Source organism: Scylla paramamosain, chromosome 26 (assembly GCF_035594125.1).
Source record: "Scylla paramamosain isolate STU-SP2022 chromosome 26, ASM3559412v1, whole genome shotgun sequence".
Taxonomy (NCBI): Eukaryota; Metazoa; Arthropoda; class Malacostraca; order Decapoda; family Portunidae; genus Scylla; species Scylla paramamosain.
Window position 1 is genome coordinate 16,304,091 of NC_087176.1, and position 23,481 is coordinate 16,327,571.

Sequence of the window (23,481 nt, forward strand, 5' to 3'; positions counted from 1 at the left end):
TGGACAACATCATTCCGAAGAATTTTAATAGGTACCATGAAGTAGTCAGGAGAGGGAGGAACAATCCCTGAATCGTCCAAGGTAGAGTTTTTAGCAATGGTCGGAGAGAAGAGTTCAGCTTTAGAAATAGATGTGATAGCAGTGGTGCCATCTGGTTAAAATAAAGGAGGGAAAGAAGAAAAAGAAGAAGCAAAGTTACTGGAGATATTTTTGGCTACGTACCAGAAATCACGAGGGGAGTTAGATCTTGAAAGATTTTAACACTTTCTGTTAATGAAGGAATTTTGGGCTAGTTGGAGAGCAGACTTGGCATAGTTCTGGGGAGAAATATAAAGTGCATGAAATTCTGGTGATGGAAGGTTTAAGTACCTTTTGTGGGCCACCTCTCTATCATTTATAGCATGTGAACAAGCTGTGTTAAACCAAGGTGTGGAAGGTTTAAGTCAATAAAAAGAATGAGAAATGTACGTCTCCATGCCAGACACTATCACCTCTGTTAGGCACTCAGCACAAAAAAAAACGGGTCTCTGACATCATTCCAAGGAAAATCAGCAAAATACTTCCTCAGGTGTCCCCGACTAGCAGAGGCAAAACGCCAGAGGCACCTTCGCTTAGGGGGTTCCTGAGGAGGGATTGGAGCGATAGGACAAGAAACAGATATGAAATTGTGATCGGAGGAGCCCAACGGAGAAGAAAGGGTAACAGCATAAGCAAAAGGATTAGAGGTCAGGAAAAGGTCAATAATGTTGGCCGTATCTCCAAGACGGTCAGGAATACGAGTAGAGTGTTCCACCAGTTGCTCTAGGTTGTGGAGGATAGCAAAGTTGAAAGCTAGTTCACAAGGATGGTCAGTAAAGGGAGAGGAAAGCCAAAGCTGGTGGTGAACATTGAAGTCTCCAAGAATGGAGATCTCTGCGAAAGGAAAGAGAGTCAGAATGTGCTCCACTTTGGAAGTTAAGTAGTCAAAGAATTTCTTGTAGTCAGAAGAGTTAGATGAGAGGTATGTAGCACAGATAAATTTAGTTTGAGAGTGACTCTGTAGTCGTAGCCAGATAGTGGAAAACTCGGAAGATTCAAGAGCGTAGGCTCGAGAGGTGGTTAAGTCGTTGCGCACTTAAACGCAACATCCAGCTTTGGATTGAAAATGGGGATAGAAAAAGTAGGAGGCAACAGAAAAGGGGCTACAGTCAGTTACCTCAGACACCTGAGTTTCAGTGTTCTACAGATTGATAATTAGATCTTAGACAGCGAATGTTGCAGAAATTAATGAAGAAAAAGTTGAGGGGGGTGTCAAGACACTTAGGTTCGTTGTCAGAAGGGCAGTCCAACCTGGGGACATTTCTGGTCTCCTCCCCAGATGGGGAATCCGAGGCTGGTGTAGGAGTCGACATGATAATTTTGAAATTTTGAGTGAAGGATGTGTGTGTTATTAGGTGCCTATAGTTTTGTGTGGAGGAAGATAATTGTCTCTAGAGGGTAGGCTGTGACTGCCCCCTTGTATTGTGAGACACAAAGGGAAAACTTCAGTGAGGTCACAGCTGGGTTTAATGATAACTTCTTGATCCAATGCTTTAAACCTCACTGGGAGTAATTATCGTGCAGGTGCCTACTGCTTCCTGTCTCTACTGGTGATCTTTTGGCTTTCCTTACAGAGTCTTCGTCATCATCTTTTAGATATTTGGATGAGACTTTTGGTGCTACCTTAGACATATGAAAAAACTTTGATAGAGTGTGGCACAAAGCTTTGATTTTTAAACTACCCTCCTACGGCTTCTATCTTTCTCTCTGTAACTTCATCTCAAGTTTCCTTTCTGACCGTTCTATTGCTGCTGTGATAGACGGACACTGTTCTTCCTAAAAGTCTATTAAGAGTGGTGTTTCTCAGTGTTCTGTTCTGTCACCTACTCTCTTCCTACTATTCATCAATGATCGTCTAAACCAAACTTTTTGTCCTATTCACTCCTACTTTTCCATGTATTTTCGTAGACGTCCAACCCTTCAGGAAGTAAACTCTTCATGCAGGGAAGCCACAGAACACCTGACTTTTGATCTCTCTAAAATTTCTGATTGGGGCAGAGGAAACTTATTATTGTTCAATGCCTCAAAAATCTCAACTCCTCCATCTATCAAGTCAACACAACCTTCCAGACAACTATCTCCTCTTTTCAGTGATACTCAACTGTTCCTTCTTCTACACCGAATATCTTCGTTCTGTCCTTTACCTGTAATCTAAACCTGAAACTTCACATCTAATCTCTAACTAAAACAGTTTCTATGAAATTAGGTGTTCTGAGACGTCTCCGCCAGTTTTTGTTATCCTCCCAGCTGCTAACCCTGTACAGGGGCCTTATCAGTCAATGTATGGATGTCGTAGCGAAGGCACCCAGGACTATAGCATTGCTTCCGACGACGCCAGTGCCTACACCGTCCTTACCCTCGACATGATCCCTCGTGATGCCGCGTCACCCACTTACGTCATCCCTGGTCATGAACAGGATAGTGCTTGCCCTGATGCCGAGGCACCCGAACGCTGAGTAAAGGTGACTCAGGTAGCATGGGCAATGGATCAATGAATAATCAATTTTACCATTACTACAAACTTACTGATGTACTTTAATGAAATAGAGATAGGTCCAGCATACGCAAGTTGATGGCCTCACAAAAGAGTGACCCACTTTTAGCCTCAGTAATGTGCGAACTAGGACATAGAAAAGATACACATGCGCGTGCGTAGGGGTGATTAACCATATACTTCCACCGAGACATGTTTCTTACGAATCTACGTATTGCTAAGTGAAGTATAAACATCCTGGCGATCGTGCATACTGAAGGAAGAGATAAGTGTACTAACTAGTTAGATTTTAAACCTTAAAGGATAATTTCTTATATAGCAGTAGGTAGGAATGTAAATAGGTCGACGTCGCCGTCGTCAAAATTGAAAATAAGGCGAAGCAGCGAATGATTTTCTCAGACCCTAACTAGACTCCAAGAGTGAAGTGTTACAGAATTTTGGATGGTGCTCACATTTAGCGGCACCATGAAGCTCCCATTCGTTTTCGGTCTCGCCTTGGTCGTAAGTAATACTTAGATTTTTCCTAAGTGCCTTGTGTGTCTCGACTTAGTATGTTGTTTCCAGTTTACTGTGGTCTCCATATATTATATGTTGTTTCCATTATACTATGGTTTCCAAATATTATATGTTATTTTCATGGTTCTACATAATACTGAATCTTCATGAATCTTAATTTGATATCTTTTGTGGCGCTTCGCATGTAGTACTAATATTTTAATGTTGCATTTGATAATTCTTTTATGTGATTTTAATGTCTGTGAATTTACATGTTTATGCGTTACTGAATGACATGAGTTGGCTGATAAAGCCCTACTAAAGTAAAGTGAACAGTGACGTCAAAATCTATTGATAACTTACTCGAAGTTTTAATATGTGGTGGAGTTATTGTCTTTTGTTGCCTGCGTGTATTGTTAGAAATTTTATTTACTGATTAATAAATAATGTTAGCTTTTCTGAACTGCGTTTGTGGCTTACCTCACTGTGAGAATCCCAGCCTTAACTCTCGGTAACCTGGACTTAAACTCTGATGTACTTGGTGTATAAATAATTAGTGCAGTTCCTGAGTAGACTCTGCCTTACCTTAATGGTAAGTTGGAGGATTACGACATGGAGTATGCTTCATATGTCTGGGTGGTTTCCACTAATACTGCTTCGAAAGCTTTTCTTCTCATTAACTCCTCTCCTTTAACTGACCGTCTTCAGCCTCCTTCTCATCGCTGCAATGTTGCATCTCTTGCTATCACCTACCGCTATTTTCATGCTAACTGCTCTTCTGATCTTGCTAACTGCATATCTCCCCTCCTCCCGCAGCCTCGCTGCACAAGACTTTCTTCTTTCTCACATCCCAATTCTGTCCACCTCTCTAATGCAAGAGTTAACCAGTATTCTCAATCATTCATCCCTTTCTCTGGTAAACTCTGGAACTCCTTGTCTACTTCTGTATTTCCACCTTCCCATAACCTGAATTCCTTCAAGAGATTAGTTTCAAGACTCTTATACTTTAATATTTGATTACCGCTTTTGGACCTTATTCGGGGACCGGAATCTCAATGGGGCTTTTTCTTTTCTTATTGGATTTTCGTTACCCTTGGCAGGTGTCCCTCCTATATAAAAATAAATAAATAAATAAAATAAGTATATATATATATATATATATATATATATATATATATATATATATATATATATATATATATATATATATATATATATATATATATATATATATATATATATATATATATATATATATATATATATATATATATATATATATATATATAAATGAAAAAAAAAGTATATTATTATTACTAGTTGTAGTGGTAGTAGTAGTAGTAGCCTGGAGGAAGCAGTAGACACCTGCCGAAACGATAATTACTCCCAGTGAGGTCTAAAGCACTGTTCATGGGGTGCTGTGAACTTATCATTAAACCCAGCTGTGACCTCACTGAACGTTTCCCTTTGTGTCTCACAACACAAGGGGGTAGTCACAGCCTGCCCTCTAAAGACAATTCTCTTCCTCCACACAAAACTACAAGCACCTAATAACACACACACCCTTCACTCAAAAATTTTAAAATCATCATGGCGACTCCTACACCAGCCTCGGAGTCCCCATCTGGGAAGGGGACCATAAATAACCCCAGGTCGGACTGCCTTTCTGTCGACGACCCTAAATGTCTTGACACCCCCTTCAACTTTTTCTTCATTAACTTCTGCAACATTCGCGATCTAAGATCTAATTTTCAATCTGTAGAACACCACCTCATCTCTTCTAAACCTCATCTTTTTTTCACTGAAACTCAGGTGTCTGAGGCAACTGACATTAGCCCCTTTTCTGTTCCCTCCTACTTTCTCTATCTTCATTTTTTATCCAAAGCTGGATGCTGCGTTTATGTGCGCAATGACTTAACCTTCTCTCGTGCCCACGCTCTTAAATCTTCCGAGTTTTCCACCATCTGGCTACGACTACAGAGTCACTCTCATACTAAATTTATTTGTGCTGTATACCTCTCACCTAACTCCTCTGACTATAAGAAATTCTTTGACTATTTAACTTCCAAAGTGGAGCACATTCTGACCCTCTTCCCTTTTGCAGAGATCTCCATTCTTGGAGACTTCAATGTTCACCACCAGCTTTGGCTCTCCTCTCCCTTCACTGACCATCCTGGTGAACTAGCCTACAGCTTTGCTATCCTCCATGACCTAGACCAATTGGTGCAACACCCTACTCGTGTTCCTGACCGTCTTGGAGATACGCTCAACATTCTTGACATTTTCCTGACCTCTAATCCTTCTGCTTATGCTGTCATCCTTTCTTCTCCGTTTGGCTTCTCCGATCACAATCTCATATCTTTATCTTGTCTTATCGCTGCAATCCTTCCTCAGGATCCCCCTAAGCGAAGGTGCCTCTGGCGTTTTGCCTCTGCTAGTTGGGGGGACCTGAGGAGGTATTTTGCTGATTTTCCTTGGAATGACTACTGCTTCCGTGTCAGAGACCCGTCTTTGTGTGCTGAGTGCAAAACAGAGGTGATAGTGTCTGGCATGGAGGCGTACATTCTTCACTCTTTTTCTCGTCCTAAACCTTCTAAACCTTGGTTTAACACAGCTTGTTCTCGTGCGATACGTGATACAGAGGTGGCCCACAAAAGGTACTTAAGCATTCCATCACCAGAATGCACTTTATATTTCTGCCCGGAACCATGCCAAGTCTGTTCTCCAACAAGCCAAAAACTCCTTCATTAACAGAAAATGTCAAAACCTTTCAAGATCTAACTCCCCTCATGACTTCTGGCATCTAGCCAAAAATATCTCCAATAACGTTGCTTCTTCTTCTTTCCCTCCTCTATTTCAACCAGATGGCACCACTGCCATCACATCTATTTCTAAAGGTGAACTCTTCGCTCAAACCTTTGCGCTACCTTGGACGATTCTGGGCTTGTTCCTCCCTCTCCTTCACCCTCTGACTGTTTCATGCCACTTATTAAAATTCTTAGCAATGATGTTTTCCATGCCCTCGCTGGCCTAAACCCTCGGAAGGCTTATGGACCTGATGGGGTCCCTCCTATTGTTGTCCGAAACTGTGCCTCCGTGCTTGCACCTTGCCTAGCCAAACTCTTTCAGCTCTGTCTGTCAACATCTACCTTTCATTAGTGCTGGAAATTTGCCTACATTCAACCTGTTCCTAAAAAGGGTGACCGTTCTAATCCCTCAAACTACCGTCCTATTGCTTTAATTTCCTGCCTATCTAAAGTTTTTGAATCTATCCTCAACAGGAAGATTCTTAAACATCTATCATTTCACAACCTTCTATCTGATCGCCAGTATGGGTTCCGTCAAGGCCGCTCTACTGGTGATCTTCTGGCTTTTCTTACTGAATCTTGGTCATCCTCTTTTAGAGATTTTGGTGAAACTTTTGCTGTTGCCTCTATAAAAAGCTTTTGATAAAGTCTGGCACAAAGCTTTGATTTCCAAACTACCCTCCTACGGTTTCTATCCTTCTCTCTGTACTCGTAACTTCATCTCAAGTTTCCTTTCTGACCGTTCTATTGCTGCTGTGGTAGACGGTCACTGTTCTTCTCCTAAATCTATTAACAGTGGTGTTCCTCAGGGTTCTGTCCTGTCACCCACTCTCTTCTTATTATTCATTAATGATCTTCTACACCAAACTTCTTGTCGTATCCACTCCTACGCTGATGATACCATCCTGCACTTTTCCATGTCTTTTTCATAGACGTCCAACCCTTCAAGAGGTAAACATATCACGCAGGGAAGCCACAGAACGCTTGACTTCTGATCTTTCTAAAATTTCTGATTGGGGGAGAGCAAACTTGATATTGTTCAATGCCTCCAAAACTCAATTCCTCCATCTATCATCTCGACACAACCTTCCAGACAACTATCCCCTCTTCTTCAATGACACTCAACTGTCTCCCTCTTCTACACTGAACATTCTCGGTCTGTCCTTTACTTATAATCTGAACTGGAAACTTCACATCTCATCTCTAGCTAAAACAGCATGTATGAAGTTAGGTGTTCTGAGACGTCTCCGCCAGTATGCCAGTATGTATGGAGTATGCTTCACATGTCTGGGGGTGTTCCACTCATACTGCTCTTCTAGACAGGGTGGGATCAAAAGCTTTTCGTCTCATGAACTCCTCTCCTCTAATTGACTGTCTTCAGTCTCTGTCTCACCGCCGCAATGTTGCATATCTAGCTGTCTTCTACCGCTATTTTCATGCTAACTGCTCTTCTGATCTTGCTAACTGCATGCCTCCCCTCCTTCCGTGGCCTCGCTGCATAAGACTTTCTTCTTTCTTTCCACCTCTCTAACGCAAGAGTTAACCAGTATTCTCAATCATTCATCCCTTTCTCTGGTAAACTCTGGAACTCCCTACCTGCTTCTGTATTTCCACCTTCGTGTGACTTGAATTCCTTCAAGAGGGAGGTTTCAAGACACTTATTCATCAGTTTTTGACCACTGCTTTGACCCTTTTATGGGACTGGCATTTCAGTGGGCATGTTTTTTTTATTTGATATTTTTTGCCCTTGGCCAGTGTCCTTCCTACATAAAAAAAAAGTAATAGTAGTAGTAGTAGTAGTAGTAGTAGTAGTAGTAGTAGTAGTAGTAGTAGTAGTAGTAGTAGTAGTAGTAGTAGTAGCAGTAGTAGTAGTAGTAGTAGTAGTAGTAGGTAGTAGTGGTAGTAGTAGTCACAGTAGTAGTAGTAGTAGAAGTAGTAGTAGTAGTAGTAGTAGTAGTAGTAGTAGTGGTAGTATTGCTATTATTATTATTATTATTATTATTATTATTATTATTATTATTATTATTATTATTATTATTATTATTACTTTTATTATAATTATTATTATTGTTATTATTATTATTAGTAGTAGTAGTAGTAGTAGTAGTAGTAGTAGTAGTAGTAGTAGTAGTAGTAGTAGTAATTGTAATAGTAGTAGTAGCAGTAATGGTAGTTGTAGTAGTAATATTAGGCGCGTGCAATAAAATATAAACAAGTAAGTTGCACAAACACTTTGAAAATTAACTGGGTGGATGAAAAGCATCCACTATGGTGATTAATGTCTGCAGCGGGACTGACGCCACCACATAAGCAACGTCCTTCCATTCATGCGAGAAATACATTGCCCCAGCTTGGCCTCGTTGGAGAGTGGTGGTGGCAGGGCAGAGGAACAGGTAATGAAGCAGCGATGCAAGGAGACGACAACGACAACTACCGGGTGTGAGCACATGGATGGTGGCAACGGCGCTGGCACATCCATTATGGAATTTTGAGCCGTTAGAGAAGATGGAGCTGGAATTTTTTTTATTTTTATTCATTTATTTATTTATCTATTTTATTATTATTTTTTTTTTAATCCGCTGCTGCCGTACTCCTATCACCGTTAGAAGCTGACAAGGTGACTCGTTTCAACGTTTGTCGAAAATGCTGAGTGACGGATGGTGTTGGTCTTTCACCAGCAGGTTTGGTTATTATTATTATTATTATTATTATTATTATTATTATTATTATTATTATTATTATTATTACAGTACGGATCTGAACGTGCACTCCAAGGACCAGGAGCGCACACACATGTAATCAAGCACAGTATCATCATGAAAAAAAAATAAAATAATGTTTTGGATCACATCTAGAGAAAGCAAGAGGGATAATCAAAAAACGATGAGGCGGGGACAATGGTACATTACTGTACTATCGACTGTATGTAAAACAGGCATATTTGTGCTGTCTACTGTTTTGTTCAGTAGGGAGGTGATTTGTGCTCGGGAAGTGATATAGTCCAACCGTGCTCTCATTTTTATTTATTTATTTATTTTTTTTTATTGAAATATTCACTGGTCAAGGACAAAAAAAACGTAAAAAAAATGAAAAAAATAATAGTAAATAAATAAATAAATAAATAAATAAATAAATAAATATATATATATATATATATATATATATATATATATATATATATATATATATATATATATATATATATATATATATATATATATATATATATATATATATAAATGTCCACTAGAGCAGCAGTCCCTAAAGAAAAGTGAGAAAGATCACCGAAAAACGGAGGACGAGTGTCTTAAAACCTTCCTGTTTTAAGAGTTCAAGTCAAAGGAAGGAAAAAAATATAAAAGTAGGCAGAGTTTTTCAGAAAATGGAATGAATTATTCACAGTACTAGTTAACTCTTGCATTAGAGAGGTGGACATATTATATGTGACAAAATGTAAAAACTCGCGTGCAGCGAGGCCGCGTGAGGAGGGAAGCTATGCAGTTAGTAAGATCAGAAGAACAGTCAGCATGAAAAGATCTATAGAACACAGCAAGAAATGCAGAATTACGGCGATAAAAAAGCTGAAGACAATCAGTTACAGCTGATAAGGCAAAGTGTTTTTATTCCACCCTGTATAAAAGAACGGTATGTGTGAAACCTCCCCCATATACGTGAAGTGTACTCCATACATGGACGGATAAGACCCTTGTACAGAATTAGCACCCGGGGAAGAAGGGAAGGAGTAAGAAAAACTGGTGGAGAAGACTTAGAACGTTTAACATCATCAATGAACATCCTCGGCCAGGCCGAGAATGTTCAATGTAGAAAAGAGGAAGAATTAAGTGTCATTGAAGAGGAGATAGTTATGTGGCAAGCTGTGTCGGGTTGATAGATAGAGAAAGTGAGGTTTTCAAGCACTGAAGAATTCTAATTTGCTCTGCCCCATTCAAAAATCTTACAAAGATCAGAAGTCAGACATTATGTGGCTTCCCTGAGCTCTTAAATTCTGAAGGCGTAGACGACTATGGAAAGACGTGGAAATATGCAGGTATTATCAGCGTAGGAGTGGATAGGACAAAAAGTTTCGCTTACAAGATCATTGATGAACAATAAGAAGAGATTGGGTGACGGGACAGAATCGTACGGAACACCACTGTTAATAGAATTAAGAGAAGAAGACTGACCCTCTACCACAGCAGCAATAGAACGGTCAGAAATAAAACTTGAGATGAGACTACAGAGAAAAGGATAAAAGCCTTAGGAGTTTGGTTTGAAAATCAAACCTTTTTGCCAGAATATATCAAAAAGTTTCACCAAAATTGATAAAAAAAAAAAAAAAGATAACCAAGATTGAATAAGGAGGGCCAGAAGATCAGTAAAGTGGCCACGATGCAACCCATACTGGGGATCAGATATAAGATCGTGAAGTGATAGATGTTTAAAACTCTTCCTGTTGAGGATGGAAAAAAAAAAAACTTGAGAGGCAGGAAATTAAAGCAACATGGTGTTAGTTTGAGGGAAAAGGCTAAATGTAGGCAAATTTCCAGCAAGAAAGAAAGGTAGATGTTGATAGACAGAGTTGGAAGAGCTTGAATAGCGACATGTTGGAGATAGTAGACAACTACCAAAACGATAATTACCCCCAGGGAAGTTTGAAACACTGGATCAGGGGATGCTGTGAACTTATCTTTAACCCAGCTGTGACCTGATTGAACGTTTCCCTTTGTGTCTCACAACACAAAGGGGCAGTCACAGCCTGCCCTTTAAGGACAACTCTATTCTTTCACACAAAACTACATGCACCTAAATACACACAAAACCTTCACTCAAAATTCTAAATAAATATGGCGACTCCTTCACCAGCATCCGGGAAAGGGACCACAAATGCCCTCAGTTCGGACCACTCTTCTGGTATCGATCCTAAGTGTATTGACACCCCTTTTTTCATTAAGTTCTGCAACGTTTGCGGTCTTAGATTTAATTTTCAAACTGTAGAACACCACCTATCCTCTACTAAACTTCACTTTCTTTTCCTCACTGAAACACAAGTGTCTGAGGCCACTGACTACCCCCTTTTCTGTTCCTTCCTACTTACTCCATCCTCATTTTTTTAATCTAAAGCTGGATGTTGCATCTATGTGCAATCTTGACTGTTCTCGTGCCCACGCTCTTGAATCTAACGATTTTTTAACCATCTGCCTACGACTACAGAATCACTCTCAAACTAAATTTATCAGTGCTGCATATCTTTCACCTAACTCCTCTGACTAAAAGAAAATATTTGACTATTTAAGCTCCAAAATGGAGTACATTCTGACTCTCTTCCCTTTTGCGGAGATCTCCATTCTTGGAGACTTCAATGTTCGCAACCAGCCTTGCCTTTCCTCTCCCTTCACTGACCATCCTGGTGAACTAACCTTTAACATTGCTATCCTCCACGACTTAAGAGGAACTGGTGCAACACCCTACTCGTATTCCTGACTGTCTTGTAGATAAGCCCAACACTCTTGGCCTTTTCCTATCCTTTTTTCTTTGCTTATGCTGTCATCCTATCTTCTCCGTTTAGGTCATCCGATCACAATCTCATATCTATATCTTGTTCTATATATATATCTTGCTCCAATACCTCCTCGGATCCCCTAAAGCGGAGGTGCCTCTGGTGGTTTGCCTCTGCTAATTTGGGGATCTGAGGAGGTATTAGGCTGACTTTCCTTGTCAGAGACCTGTCTCTGTGTGCTGAGAATATACACACAGAAGTGACTGTGTCTGGCATGGAGGCGTACATTCCTCACTTTTTCCCTCGCCCTCAACCATCAAAACCTTGGTTTAACACAGCCTGTTCTCGTGTTATGCATGATAGAGAGGTGGCACACAAAAGGTACTTGATCCTTCCATCACCTGAGTCTTATGCGCTTTATATATCTGCACGGAATCATGCCAAGTCTGTTCTTCAACTATCCAAAAAAACTCCTTCATTAATAGAAAGTGTCAAAATCTTTCAAGATCTAACTCCCATCGTGACTTCTGGCACTTATCCAAAAACAACTCAAATAGCTTTTTTTTTTTTTTTCATATCTTCCTCCTTTATTTCAACCTGATGGGATCACTGCTATCTCATCAATTTTTTAAAGCTAAGCCCTTTGCTCAAACCTTTGCTAAAATAAAAACTCTACCTTGGCGTTCACAGTGATGTTTTCCAAACCCTCGCTGGCCTAAATCCTCGGAAGGCTTATGGACTTGATGGGATCCTATTGTTTTTCGAAACCGTACCTCCGTGCTTGCACCTTGTCTAGTTAAACTCTTTCAACTCTGTCTATCAACATCTACCTTTTCTTCTTCCTGGAAGTTTGTCTACATTCAGTCTGTTCCTAAAAAAGGGTGACTACTACCGTCCTATTCCTTTAATATCCTGCCTATTATTATTATTATTTTTTTTTAATCTAACCTCAAACAGGAAGATTCTTAAACATCTATCACTTCACAACTTCTTTCTGACCGCTAGTATTGGTTGCGTCAAGAGCTTTCCTTACTGATTTTTTGTTACCATGTTTTAGAGATTTTGGTGAAACTTATGTTGTTGCCTTAGATAGTGTGGCACAAAGCTTTGATTTCCGAACTACCCTCTTATGGCTTTTATCCTTCTCTCTGTAATGTCATCTCAAGATTTCTTTCTGACCGTTCTATTGCTGCAGTGGTAAACGGTCACTGTTCTTCCCCTAAATTCCTAAATCTATTAACATTGGTTTTCCTCAGAGTTCTGTCCTGTCACCCACTCACTTCCTATTATTCATCAATGATATTCTAAACAAAACTTCTTATCATATCCATTTTTTTTTTTTTATGTTGGAGGGATAACGTCCAAGGGCAAGAAAAATCCAATAATAAAAAAAGGCCCACTGAGATGCCTGTCCCCAAATAGGGTCCAAAGTGGTATTTAAAAATTAAAGGATAAATGTCTTGAAATTTTCCATTTGAAGGATTTCAAGTCATAGGAAGGTGGAAATACAGAAACAGGAAGGGAGTTCCAGAATTTACTAGGAAAATGACGAATGATTGAGAATACTGGTGAACTCTTGCATTAGAGAGGTTGGCAGAATAAGAGTGAAAGAAAGAAGAAAGTCCTGTGCAGCGAGGCTGCGGGACGAGGGGAGGCATGCAGTTAGGAAGATCAAAAGAGCAGTTAACATGAAATGGCGGTAGAAGATAGTAATAGAAGCAACATTGTGGCGATGAGAAAGAGGCTGAAGACAGTCAGTTAGAGGAGAATAGTTGATGATACGAAAAGTTTATGATCCCACCCTGTCCATACTGTATGCTTCACATGCAAGGAGGGGTTCCACTTTTATCGCTAGACAGGGTGGAATCAAGAGCATGACCGCTCTTCTCCTGCGCCTTCGCTGCACAAGATTTTATTTTTTTCTCTCACCTCTATTCTGTCCACATCTCTAATACAAGAGTTAACCAGTCATTCATCCCTATCTCTGACAAACTCTGGAATCCCCTGTCTGCTTCTGTATTTCCACCTTCCTGTGACTTGGACTCTTTCAAGAAAGAGGTTTCAAGCCATTTATCCTATATTTTTTCGACTCAATAGGCATCTTTTTTTAAATTGCCCTTTAGTGTCCCTTAGTCGGTGCCTCTATTACATAAAAAAAAAAAAATGAAGGTAGAAGCACGGGAAGGCACAGTTTCGGGGTAGAATAGATAATACTACACCATGTCCATAAGCCTTCCCACAAGGATAAAAATAAGAAAATAAATAAAAAAATAAATAAATAAGTAAATAAATAAACAAAAATAAAAATAAAATAAATAAATAACTAAATCGTGTTTTTTTATTTATCTTTTTTGTTTATTCTTCATACTTATATGAAAATAAATAAACAATTAAAGGTACAGTGCAATGAAACAAAATGTTTGAATTATTATTATTTTTTTTTTTTCATGTCGGAGGGGCACTGAAAAAAAAAAAAAAAACACTGAGATGCTGGTCCCCGAACAAAGTCAAAAGCGTTCGTAAAAAATTAAAGGATAAATAAGGACTTGAAAGAGTTCAAGTCATAGGAAAGAAGAAATACAAAAATGGGAAAGGAATTCCAGAATTTGCCTGAGAGAGGAATGAATGATTCGGATAAATGGCTAACTCTTGCTTTAGAGAGGTGGAGAGAATAGAAGTGAAAGAAGAAAGTGCTGTATAGCGAAGCCGAGAGAGGAGGGGAGCCATGCAATTAGCAATTTCAGAAGAGCAGTTAGCATGAAAATAGCGCTAGCAGAGAGCAAGAGATGCAACATTGCAGCGATGGCAGTTAGCATGAAAATAGCGGTAGAAGATAGCAAAAGATGTAACTTGGCAGTGATAAGAGAGAGGCTGAAGTTACTTAGAGGAGATGAGTTGATGAGATGAAATGCTTTTGATTCCATCCATTCTAAAAGAGCGGTATGAGTGAAACCTTCCCATACATGTGAAGTATACCCCATACATAGACTTCATAGAAGCTGTTTTAGTTAGAGATGAGATTTGAAGTTTCCAGTTTAGATTATAAGTCAAGGACAGACCGAGGATGTTCAGTGTTCAGTGTAGAAGAGTGGAAGAGCTGAGTGCCATTGAAGAAGAAAGGATAGTTGTCTGGAAGGTGGTGTCGAGTTGATATATGGAGGAATTAAGTTATTGAGATATTGAGCAATACTAAGTTTGCTCTCTCCCAATCAAAAATTTTAGAGAGACCAGAAGTTAGGCGTTCTGTGGCTTCCCTGCGAGAGCTGTTTACTTCATGAATGGTTGAACGTCTATGAAAAGACACGGAAAAGTGCAGGTTGGTATCATCAGCGTAGGACTGGATAGGACAAGAAGTTTGGTTTAGAAGTTCATTGATGAATAATAGGAAGAGAGTAGGTGACAGGACAGAACCCTAAACACTGTTAATAGATTTAGAAGAAAAGAGATAGAGAGAGAAGAGAAGGATAGAAGCCGTAGGTGGGCAGACTCCGTAAGGTTGTGCCTGATTCCATTTAAAGCTTTTGATATGCCTAAGCCAACAGCAAAAGTCTCACTAAAATCCCTAAAATAGAATGACCAAGATTCAGTAAGGAAAGCCAGATCACCAATAAAGAAGTCCTACAGAACCCATACTGGCGATCAGATAGAAGGTTGTGAAGTGACAGATGTTTAAGAATCTCCTTGTTGAGGATAGATTCAAAGCTTTTAATAGGTAGGAAATTCAACCAATTGGACGATAGTTTTTTAGGGATTAGAACAGTCACCCTTCTTAGAAATAAGTTGAATGCAGGCAAATTTCAAGCAAGAAGGAAAGGTAGATGTTGATTGTTAGAGTTGAAAGAGTTTGACTAAGCAAGTTCAAGCACGGAGGTACAGTTTCGGAGAACAATAGAAGGAACCCATCAGGTTCATAAACCTTTCGAGAGTTTATGCCAGCGAGGACATGGAACACATCACTGCGAATAATTAATTTCAAAGGGTAGCATGAAGTAGTTGGAGGGTGGAGGAGAGGGAGGAACAAGGCCTGAATCATCCAAGATAGAGTTTTTTTTTAGCAAAGGTTTCAGCAAAAAGTTCAGCTTTAGAAATAGATGAGATGGCAATGGTGCCATCAGCTTGAAATAAATAAGGGAAAGATGAAAAAGCAAAGTTATTGGAGGTGATTTTGGCTAGGTCACAGACAGAAGTCACAAGGGGAGTTAGATTTTGAAAGATTTTGACACATCCTGTTAATGAAGAACAAACACTTGTTTAGGTCATGCTGATACAGGTTTGCCCGGGTAGACAAAGCCTGTGTTAACTTCTACAGTACAGGAAATAAACGAGTCAGGCTTGACTACTTTTACAATTTTTATGTATATGTACATATACAGACCTTATTTATCAGTATGATATAGAACTAAATTTTGATATGTAAACTACTAAGAGAAAAAAAACAGACTGGCTTTAAAAAAAAAATATTTATATTTATTTATTAATTAATTAATTTATTTATTTATATTTATTTATTTATTTGTTTTATTTATCTTTTTTAGAAGGGAGAGGTAGGTGCTTTTGGGTGTTATTTTTTTTTATTTACTTATTTATTTATTTTTTATGCCAACCCTACTTCCGAGGCTTAAGGCTAGCAATTGTATATAAAACATAACTGTGAAATATCTTAATGGATAGCATAGAATACTTGGTAGAGCGAGAGGGAAAAACCCTGAATCATCCAAGGTGGAGTTTTTAGCAAAGTTTGAGGGAAGATTTTATTTTTAGAGATAGATGAGACAGCAGTATTAGATTACCATCAGGTTGAAGTAGAGGATGGAAAGATGAAAAAGAAAAGTGATTAGAGATATTTTTGGTTAGGTGCCAGAAGTAATGAGTGGAGTTATATAAAGATTTTTACATTTTCGATTGATGAAGGAGTTTTGGGTAATTGGAGAACATACTGTTTATGATAGCGGTTAATAACATTAAGTGCATGAGATTCAGGTGATGAAATGCTGAAGTACTTTTTGTGGACCACCTCTCAAAGATGTATAACACGAGAACATACTGAGAACCAAGGTTTGTAGGATTTAAGGTGAGAGAAAACGAGGAATTTGCCAAGCACTATTACCTCTGTTATGTGCTCAGCACACAGAAATTGGTCTCTGACACGGAAGCAATAGTAATTCCAATTAAAATACGAATAATACATTCTCATGTTTCCAAATTAGCGGAGCCAAAATGCCAGTCAACTTTGTTTTGAGGATCCGGAGGAGGAACTGGAGCAATGGGACAAGATGCATATGTTAGGTTGTGATCGGAGGAGCCTAACAGAAAAGATAAAGTGACAATATAAGCAGAATGATTAGAAGAGACGAAAAGGACTTGGCCACATTGTGTTGGAGGAAAGTGTGAATTGGTATGAACTGTCATAGCAGTGACTCCAGTCTATGCATAATCATAATGATAATATTGGAGATTCGGGCAGCGCTCATCAAAATCAGTAAGTACTTAAATAGTAAGACATGGTCTATACTACTGAGATGGAAATGTGTGGGTAAAGGAGGAGGATGAGGAAGAAAGTGATAGTGTCAAGGTGGATGCGAACAGCAAAGTAGTAACTTGTAAGATCTTAATGGATATCCCAAAAATTGCGGAGAACCAAAACGGACGATACTATTGTCAGATCTAATTGACAGTTGTGAACATGATTGGGAAAATGGGTTAAAGGAGTGAAATGCCACAAAATTCAGAAAAGGCCATTATATAGATGATGCATAGGAAGGTTACTTGCAGATGGAGATGACAAAAACGTGTGATAGTATTAAAATCTCCTATGGTGTACGTATCTCTGGAAACAAACAAACATTCCACGGACGTTTAGCGATGCTTACCGAGGGTTGTAGACATTGTAGAGTCGACACCAAGAGATAATATTCTCAGTTGGTGTCAGCATCCGCGCGCCATCCAACTAGTTTGATTTAGTTGCAATGAAAACCGGAGCACTGGTAACATCTGACATGGCAACTCGAATCAGGCGATGGGTACACTCACGCATTAAAGATTTTGATATAAATTTGATAGAGTCATGTTTTTCGTTCGTGCTTTCCCGAACTGACTTCCGCAAGTTACTGTTACATAGCTTTGCATATCACTCACTAATAGCTACTAAACCGTCTGTTTCGAGTGACGCAATAGAGTATGTGGCTGCCTTGTGTGGATGAATAAAAAAAAGATCTAACACATAATTATAATTATGCGGACGATTACACCGACTTGGAATTTTGTCTTTTTTTTTTTTTTTTGGGGGGGGGGCTGCTGACTGTAGATGGTTAGATCGTTTGGTTAAGTTATTGCCTGATAATTGGGGTGGTCCCTGACAAGAATCGCACAGGCTCGAATGTGCATCGGTACCCTCGCCAGTAAAAAAAAAAAAAAAGACTGCAATCCACGAAGGAGGAGTTTAGACAATTTAGGAAATAAAGATTCTTGCAAGAGGGTGACATCATCCAGTTCAATGACAATGACACGTGAGAACCTCTCTCTCTCTCTCTCTCTCTCTCTCTCTCTCTCTCTCTCTCTCTCTCTCTCTCTCTCTCTCTCTCTCTCTCTCTCTCAGGGTTCCTCAGCAGTTCCAGTAAAGGATGTGGATGTGGATGTCCGTAGTGAAAGTTCTTTTGGTTGGCCGGAGAGGTGGGGGAACAAGCGTTGTGGATGCTTGCTCTTGCGGGTATTGTATAGTGGGAGCAGCCAGATAGGGAATGATACCAGAGAGGCACTCTGCTATCACCTCGGTCTCTTTCTCCAAAGACTTTGCCTGGCGAAGCCCCGACGGTGGCCACGGCGATGGCAGAGCAGAGTGCTAGATCCTTTTCGAACATCCGGATATGGTTCACGGACATTGAAAAAGTGAGAACCTCTTTAGGTTCGTGTGTTTGGCAATTGGGGCACCTTTACTGTATCTCATATTTGGCCTTGAATTTGTTTAAGTAAGCACTGACTCATTACATGGGGACCGCTGCAAATCCCGCACATTGTCATGCGCTTGCTATTGTTCTGGTGTACCCGTAATTCTGACATCTGGCACAGCAAAGCGGCTGTGGAGCATATGGTCAGAAATATTACGTGGCCAGTACCCTACGATGGTCGGGATTAGGCCAAGAACTATAATAAGCACTTTTTTTTTTTTAAATATAGAAAGAACACTGGCCAAGGGCAACAAAAATCCAATAAAAAAAATATGCCCACTGAAATGCCAGTCCCATTAAAGGGTCAAACCAGTGGTCAAAAATTGATGAATAAGTGTCTTCAAACCTCCTTCTTGAAGGAATTCAAGTCATAGGAAGGTGGAAATACAGAAGCAGGCAAGGAGTTCCAAAGTTTACCAGAGAAACGGATGAATGATTGAGAATACTGGTTAACTCTTGCGTTAGAGAGGTGGACAGAATAGGGGTGAGAGAAAGAAGAAAGTCATGTGCAGTGAGGCCACGGAAGGAGGGGAGGCATGCAGTTAGCAAGATCTGAAGAGCAATTAGCATGAAAATAGCGGTAGAAGACAGCTAGATATGCAACATTGCGACGGTGAGAGAGAGACTGAAGACAGTCAGTTAGAGAAAAGGAGTTGATGAGACGAAAAGCTTTTGATTCCACCCTGTCTAGAAGAGCAGTATGAGTGGAACCCCCCCAGACATGTGAAGCATACTCCATACATGGACGGATAAGGCCCTTGTACAGAGTTAGCAGCTGGGGGGGTGAGAAAAACTGGCGAAGACGAAGGTGCCTCTGGCGTTTTGCCTCTGCTAGTTGGGGGGAAAGGAAACTTGAGATGAAGTTACAGAGAGAAAGATAGAAACCGTAGAAGGATAGTTTGGAAATAAAAGCTTTGTGCCAGACTCTATCAAAAGCTTTTGATATGTCAAAGGCAACAGCAAAAGTTTCACCAAAATCTCTAAAAGAGGATGACCAAGACTCAGTAAGGAAAGCTAGAAGATCACCAGTAGAGCGGCCTTGACGGAACCCATACTGGCGATCAGATAGAAGGTTGTGAAGTGATAGATGTTTAAGAATCTTCCTGTTCAGGATAGATTTACTTTAGATAGGCAGGAAATTAAAGCAATAGGACGGTAGTTTCAGGGATTAAAACGGTCACCCGTTAGGAACAGGTTGAATGTAGGCAAACTTCCAGCAAGAAGGAAAGGTAGATGTTGACAGACAGAGCTGATAGAGTTTGACTAGGCAAGGTGCAAGCACGGAGGCACAGTTTCGGAGAACAATAGGAGGGACCCCATCAGTTCCATAAGCCTTCCGAGGGTTTAGACCAGCGAGGGCATAGAAAACATCATTGCGAAAAATTTTGATACGTGACATGAAGTAGTCAGTGGGTGGAAGAGAGGGAGGAACAAGCCCAGAATCGTCCAAGGTAGAGTTTTTAGCAAAGGTTTGAGCGAAGAGTTCAGCTTTAGAAATAGATGTGATAGCAGTGGTGCCATCTGGTTGAAATAGAGGAGAGAAAGAAGAAGAAGCAAGGTTATTGGAGACATTCGTGGCTAGATGCCAGAAATCACGAGGGGAGTTAGATCTTGAAAGGTTTTGACATTTTCTGTTGATGAAGGAGTTTTTTGCTAGTTGGAGAACAGACTTGGCATGGTTCCGTGCAGAAATATAAAGTGCATGAGATTCTGGTGATGGAAGGCTTAAGTACTTTTTGTGGGCCACCTCTCTATCATGTATAGCACGAGAACATGCTGTGTTAAACCAAGGTTTAGAAGGTTTAGGACGAGAAAAAGAGTGAGGAATGTACGCCTCCATGCCAGACACTATCACCTCTGTTATGCGTTCAGCACACAAAGACGGGTCTCTGACACGGAAGCAGTAGTCATTCCAAGGAAAATCAGCAAAATACCTCCTCAGGTCCCCCCAACTAGCAGAGGCAAAACGCCAGAGGCACCTTCGCTTAGGGGGATCCTGAGGAGGGATTGGAGCGATAGGACAAGATAAAGATATGAGATTGTGATTGGAGGAGCACAACGGAGAAGAAAGGGTGACAGCATAAGCAGAAGGATTAAAGGTCAGGAAAAAGGTAAAAAATGTTGGGCGTATCTCTAAGACGGTCAGGAATACGAATAGGGTGTTGCACCAATTGCTCTAGGTCATGGAGGATAGCAACGTTGTAGGTTAGTTCACCAGGATGGTCGGTCAGTGAAGGGAGATCTCTGCAAAAGGGAAGAGGGTCAGAATGTGCTCCACTTTGGAAGTTAAGTAGTCAAAGAATTTCTTATAGTCAGAGGAGTTAGGTGAGAGGTATACAGCACAGATAAATTTAGTATGAGAGTGACTCTGTAGTCGTAGCCAGATGGTGGAAAACTCGGAAAATTCAAGAGCGTTGGCACGAGAGCAGGTTAAGTCATTGCGCACATAAACGCAGCATCCAGCTTTGGATCGAAAATGAGGATAGAGAAAGTAGGAGGGAACAGAAAAGGGGCTACTGTCAGTTCCCTCAGACACCTGAGTTTCAGTGAGAAAAAGAAGATGAGGTTTAGAAGAGGAGAGGTGGTGTTCTACAGATTGAAAACTAGATCTTAGATCGCGAATGTTGCAGAAGTTAATGAAGAAAAAGTTGAGGGGGGTGTCAAGACACTTAGGGCCGTCAACAGAAAGGCAGTCCGACCTGGGGACATTTATGGTCCCCTCCCCAGATGGGGACTCCGAGGCTGGTGTAGGAGTCGCCATGATGATTTTAAAATCATCATGGGATGTGTGTTTTTTTTTTTTTTTTTTTTTTTTTTTTATGTAGGAAGGATACTGGCCAAGGGCAACAAAAATCTAATAAAAAAAATGCCCACTGAAAAGCCAGTAAATGCCAGTGTGTTATTAGGTGCTTGTAGTTTGTGTGGAGGAAGAGAGTTGTCTTTTGAGGGCAGGCTGTGACTGCCCCCTTGTGTTCTGAGACACAAAGGGAAACAAACGTTCAGTGAGATCACAGCTGGGTTTAATGATAAGTTCACAGCACCCCCTGAACAGTGCTTTAGACGTCACTGGGAGTAATTATCGTTTGGGCAGGTGTCTACTGCCTCCTCCTCCACCTACTGGGTGTCGTTCTTAGTGTGAACACTCTGGCAGCTGACTCTGCCTGTGGGTTGGGTGGAGAAAGGCAAGGGACAGGCGTTGGGGATAACTCATGCGTATACCTTGAGTTTCCTGTGTCTATGGGTCATTTTTTTATTAATTTCACAGGAATCCATAATGGTTGTAAGAAAGAAGACGCAGGCAGATATGTTTCACATTGTTGAGGATTGACTCAAAAGCTTGATAAAAATCGGGAGTCAAAGCTCTTGATGGGTGGTTTTTAGGATTGGACATAAGCAAACATCTAGCGTGAAGGAAAGATAGATATTGATAGATAGAAAAGCATAACAGAGATATCAGCCAGCAGCCAGCATTGGATTAAATTTCAGGATAAAGTAAGAAGCACAAAAGAGTCTATTGTCATTGACTTTCTACGTTTTCTGGAAATATTCTCTCGTATTAGTTTTTTTTTTCTTTTCAGTTTCACTATTAACTTGTTCATATTACCTCCGTGATGGCCATAACTGTGCTGTCCAACTGAGGCTTGAATGGAGCATCATGTGGTATTGGCCAAGCTGAAGTAGAGGGAATGATAATTTCTCTTCCAATGTAGATCGGAGAAGTACCATCTATTCGGGTGAAGTATTGTGCCACTGACAGTTGTAAGTATTGCTGACCACCAACGTGAGCTCTCCTGTGAAAGGATATTTGGATGTTTTATCAAGTATCCCTACTCCAGTACATTTTCTTTACAGATCGGCTACATAGAACGTTATTATTTTTATCGTCACAAAAGAGAGTATACAGTGTGACACATGATATGTCCAAAGAGAGAGAGAGAGAGAGAGAGAGAGAGAGAGAGAGAAAGCAGTCTTCGTGAGTCTTGAGTATTAACTTCTCCTTGGACAAAGGTGTTATGAAGATTATTGGAAATAGTGCAAGTAGTAGTTGTTGCTTAACATAATCGTAAAATAGATGACACAAGCTGTGCTTTTCTTAAAGAGTCAGAATATGTATATGCATTAAATATTGATTTTTATGTATTTATTTTATTTTTTTTTTCGACTTCTACCTTCCTTAGTTCTGTAGTGACCTGTCTCTACTAATATTTCCCTTTGCGAACAAAGCTTTATTGGCGTTGTTCGAAAGAATATGCAACCATGAACGTGTGCCTGGCCATTTGTATGTTAATCATGTGTACCTAGACAGAGTTAGGATTACTTATTCTAATTTCTTGGACATGTAAAATGCATTAGCTTCTAAATATCATTATACTTTTTTTTTTTTATGTTTATAAATGTTTCATTCTTTCTTTCATTATTTGTTATTACTATTATTTATTATTATTATTATTACTATTATTATTATTATTATTATTATCATTATTATTATTATTATTATTATTATTGAAGTTTTTAATGGACCCAGTGATTTTATTTATTTATTTATTTATTATTTTTATTATTATTAGAGTAATATATATATATATATATATATATATATATATATATATATATATATATATATATATATATATATATATATATATATATATATATATATATATATATATATATATATATATATATATATATATATATATATATATATATATATATATATATATATATATATATATATATATATATATATATATATATATATATATATATATATATATATATATATATATATATATATATATATATATATTTTACTCTACGCTGAATTCGTTCTAGTGTCTTTGTGGTAATAGGGGCTTCATGCCTCAAAACAATATTCGAAGAGCGTACGAACCAGAGATCAAGCCAAGTATTTTATTTGCTTTATGGTTTTTTAACATTACTGGCTAGATTTTAGGCTACTTGATATTGTTACTCCTAAATCAATTTCACTGTCTGCACTTTTAATTTGGGTAACGTTCGTAATATGCTTTGCTTTTTCGTTTCCATACCCACACTTTTACACATCCGCAATAAACTTCATTTGCCAGTTTTGCCTCTACTCTGACAACTTGTCTAAATTATTCTGCATTTCTTTTACTTGTTCATTTGAGATTATGGTATTCG

General features: G+C 39.3%; 1 protein-coding gene across 1 annotated transcript in view; it reads right to left on the bottom strand.

Moving 5' to 3' along the window:
* Positions 1–23,481, bottom strand: part of LOC135113844 (uncharacterized) — a 179,652-nt gene that overhangs the window by 8,699 nt on the left and 147,472 nt on the right. Inside the window, exon 9 of the mRNA XM_064029463.1 lies at positions 21,920–22,106. Coding sequence (XP_063885533.1) covers positions 21,920–22,106 — 187 coding nt within the window. The remainder of the gene's footprint in view (positions 1–21,919; positions 22,107–23,481) is intronic.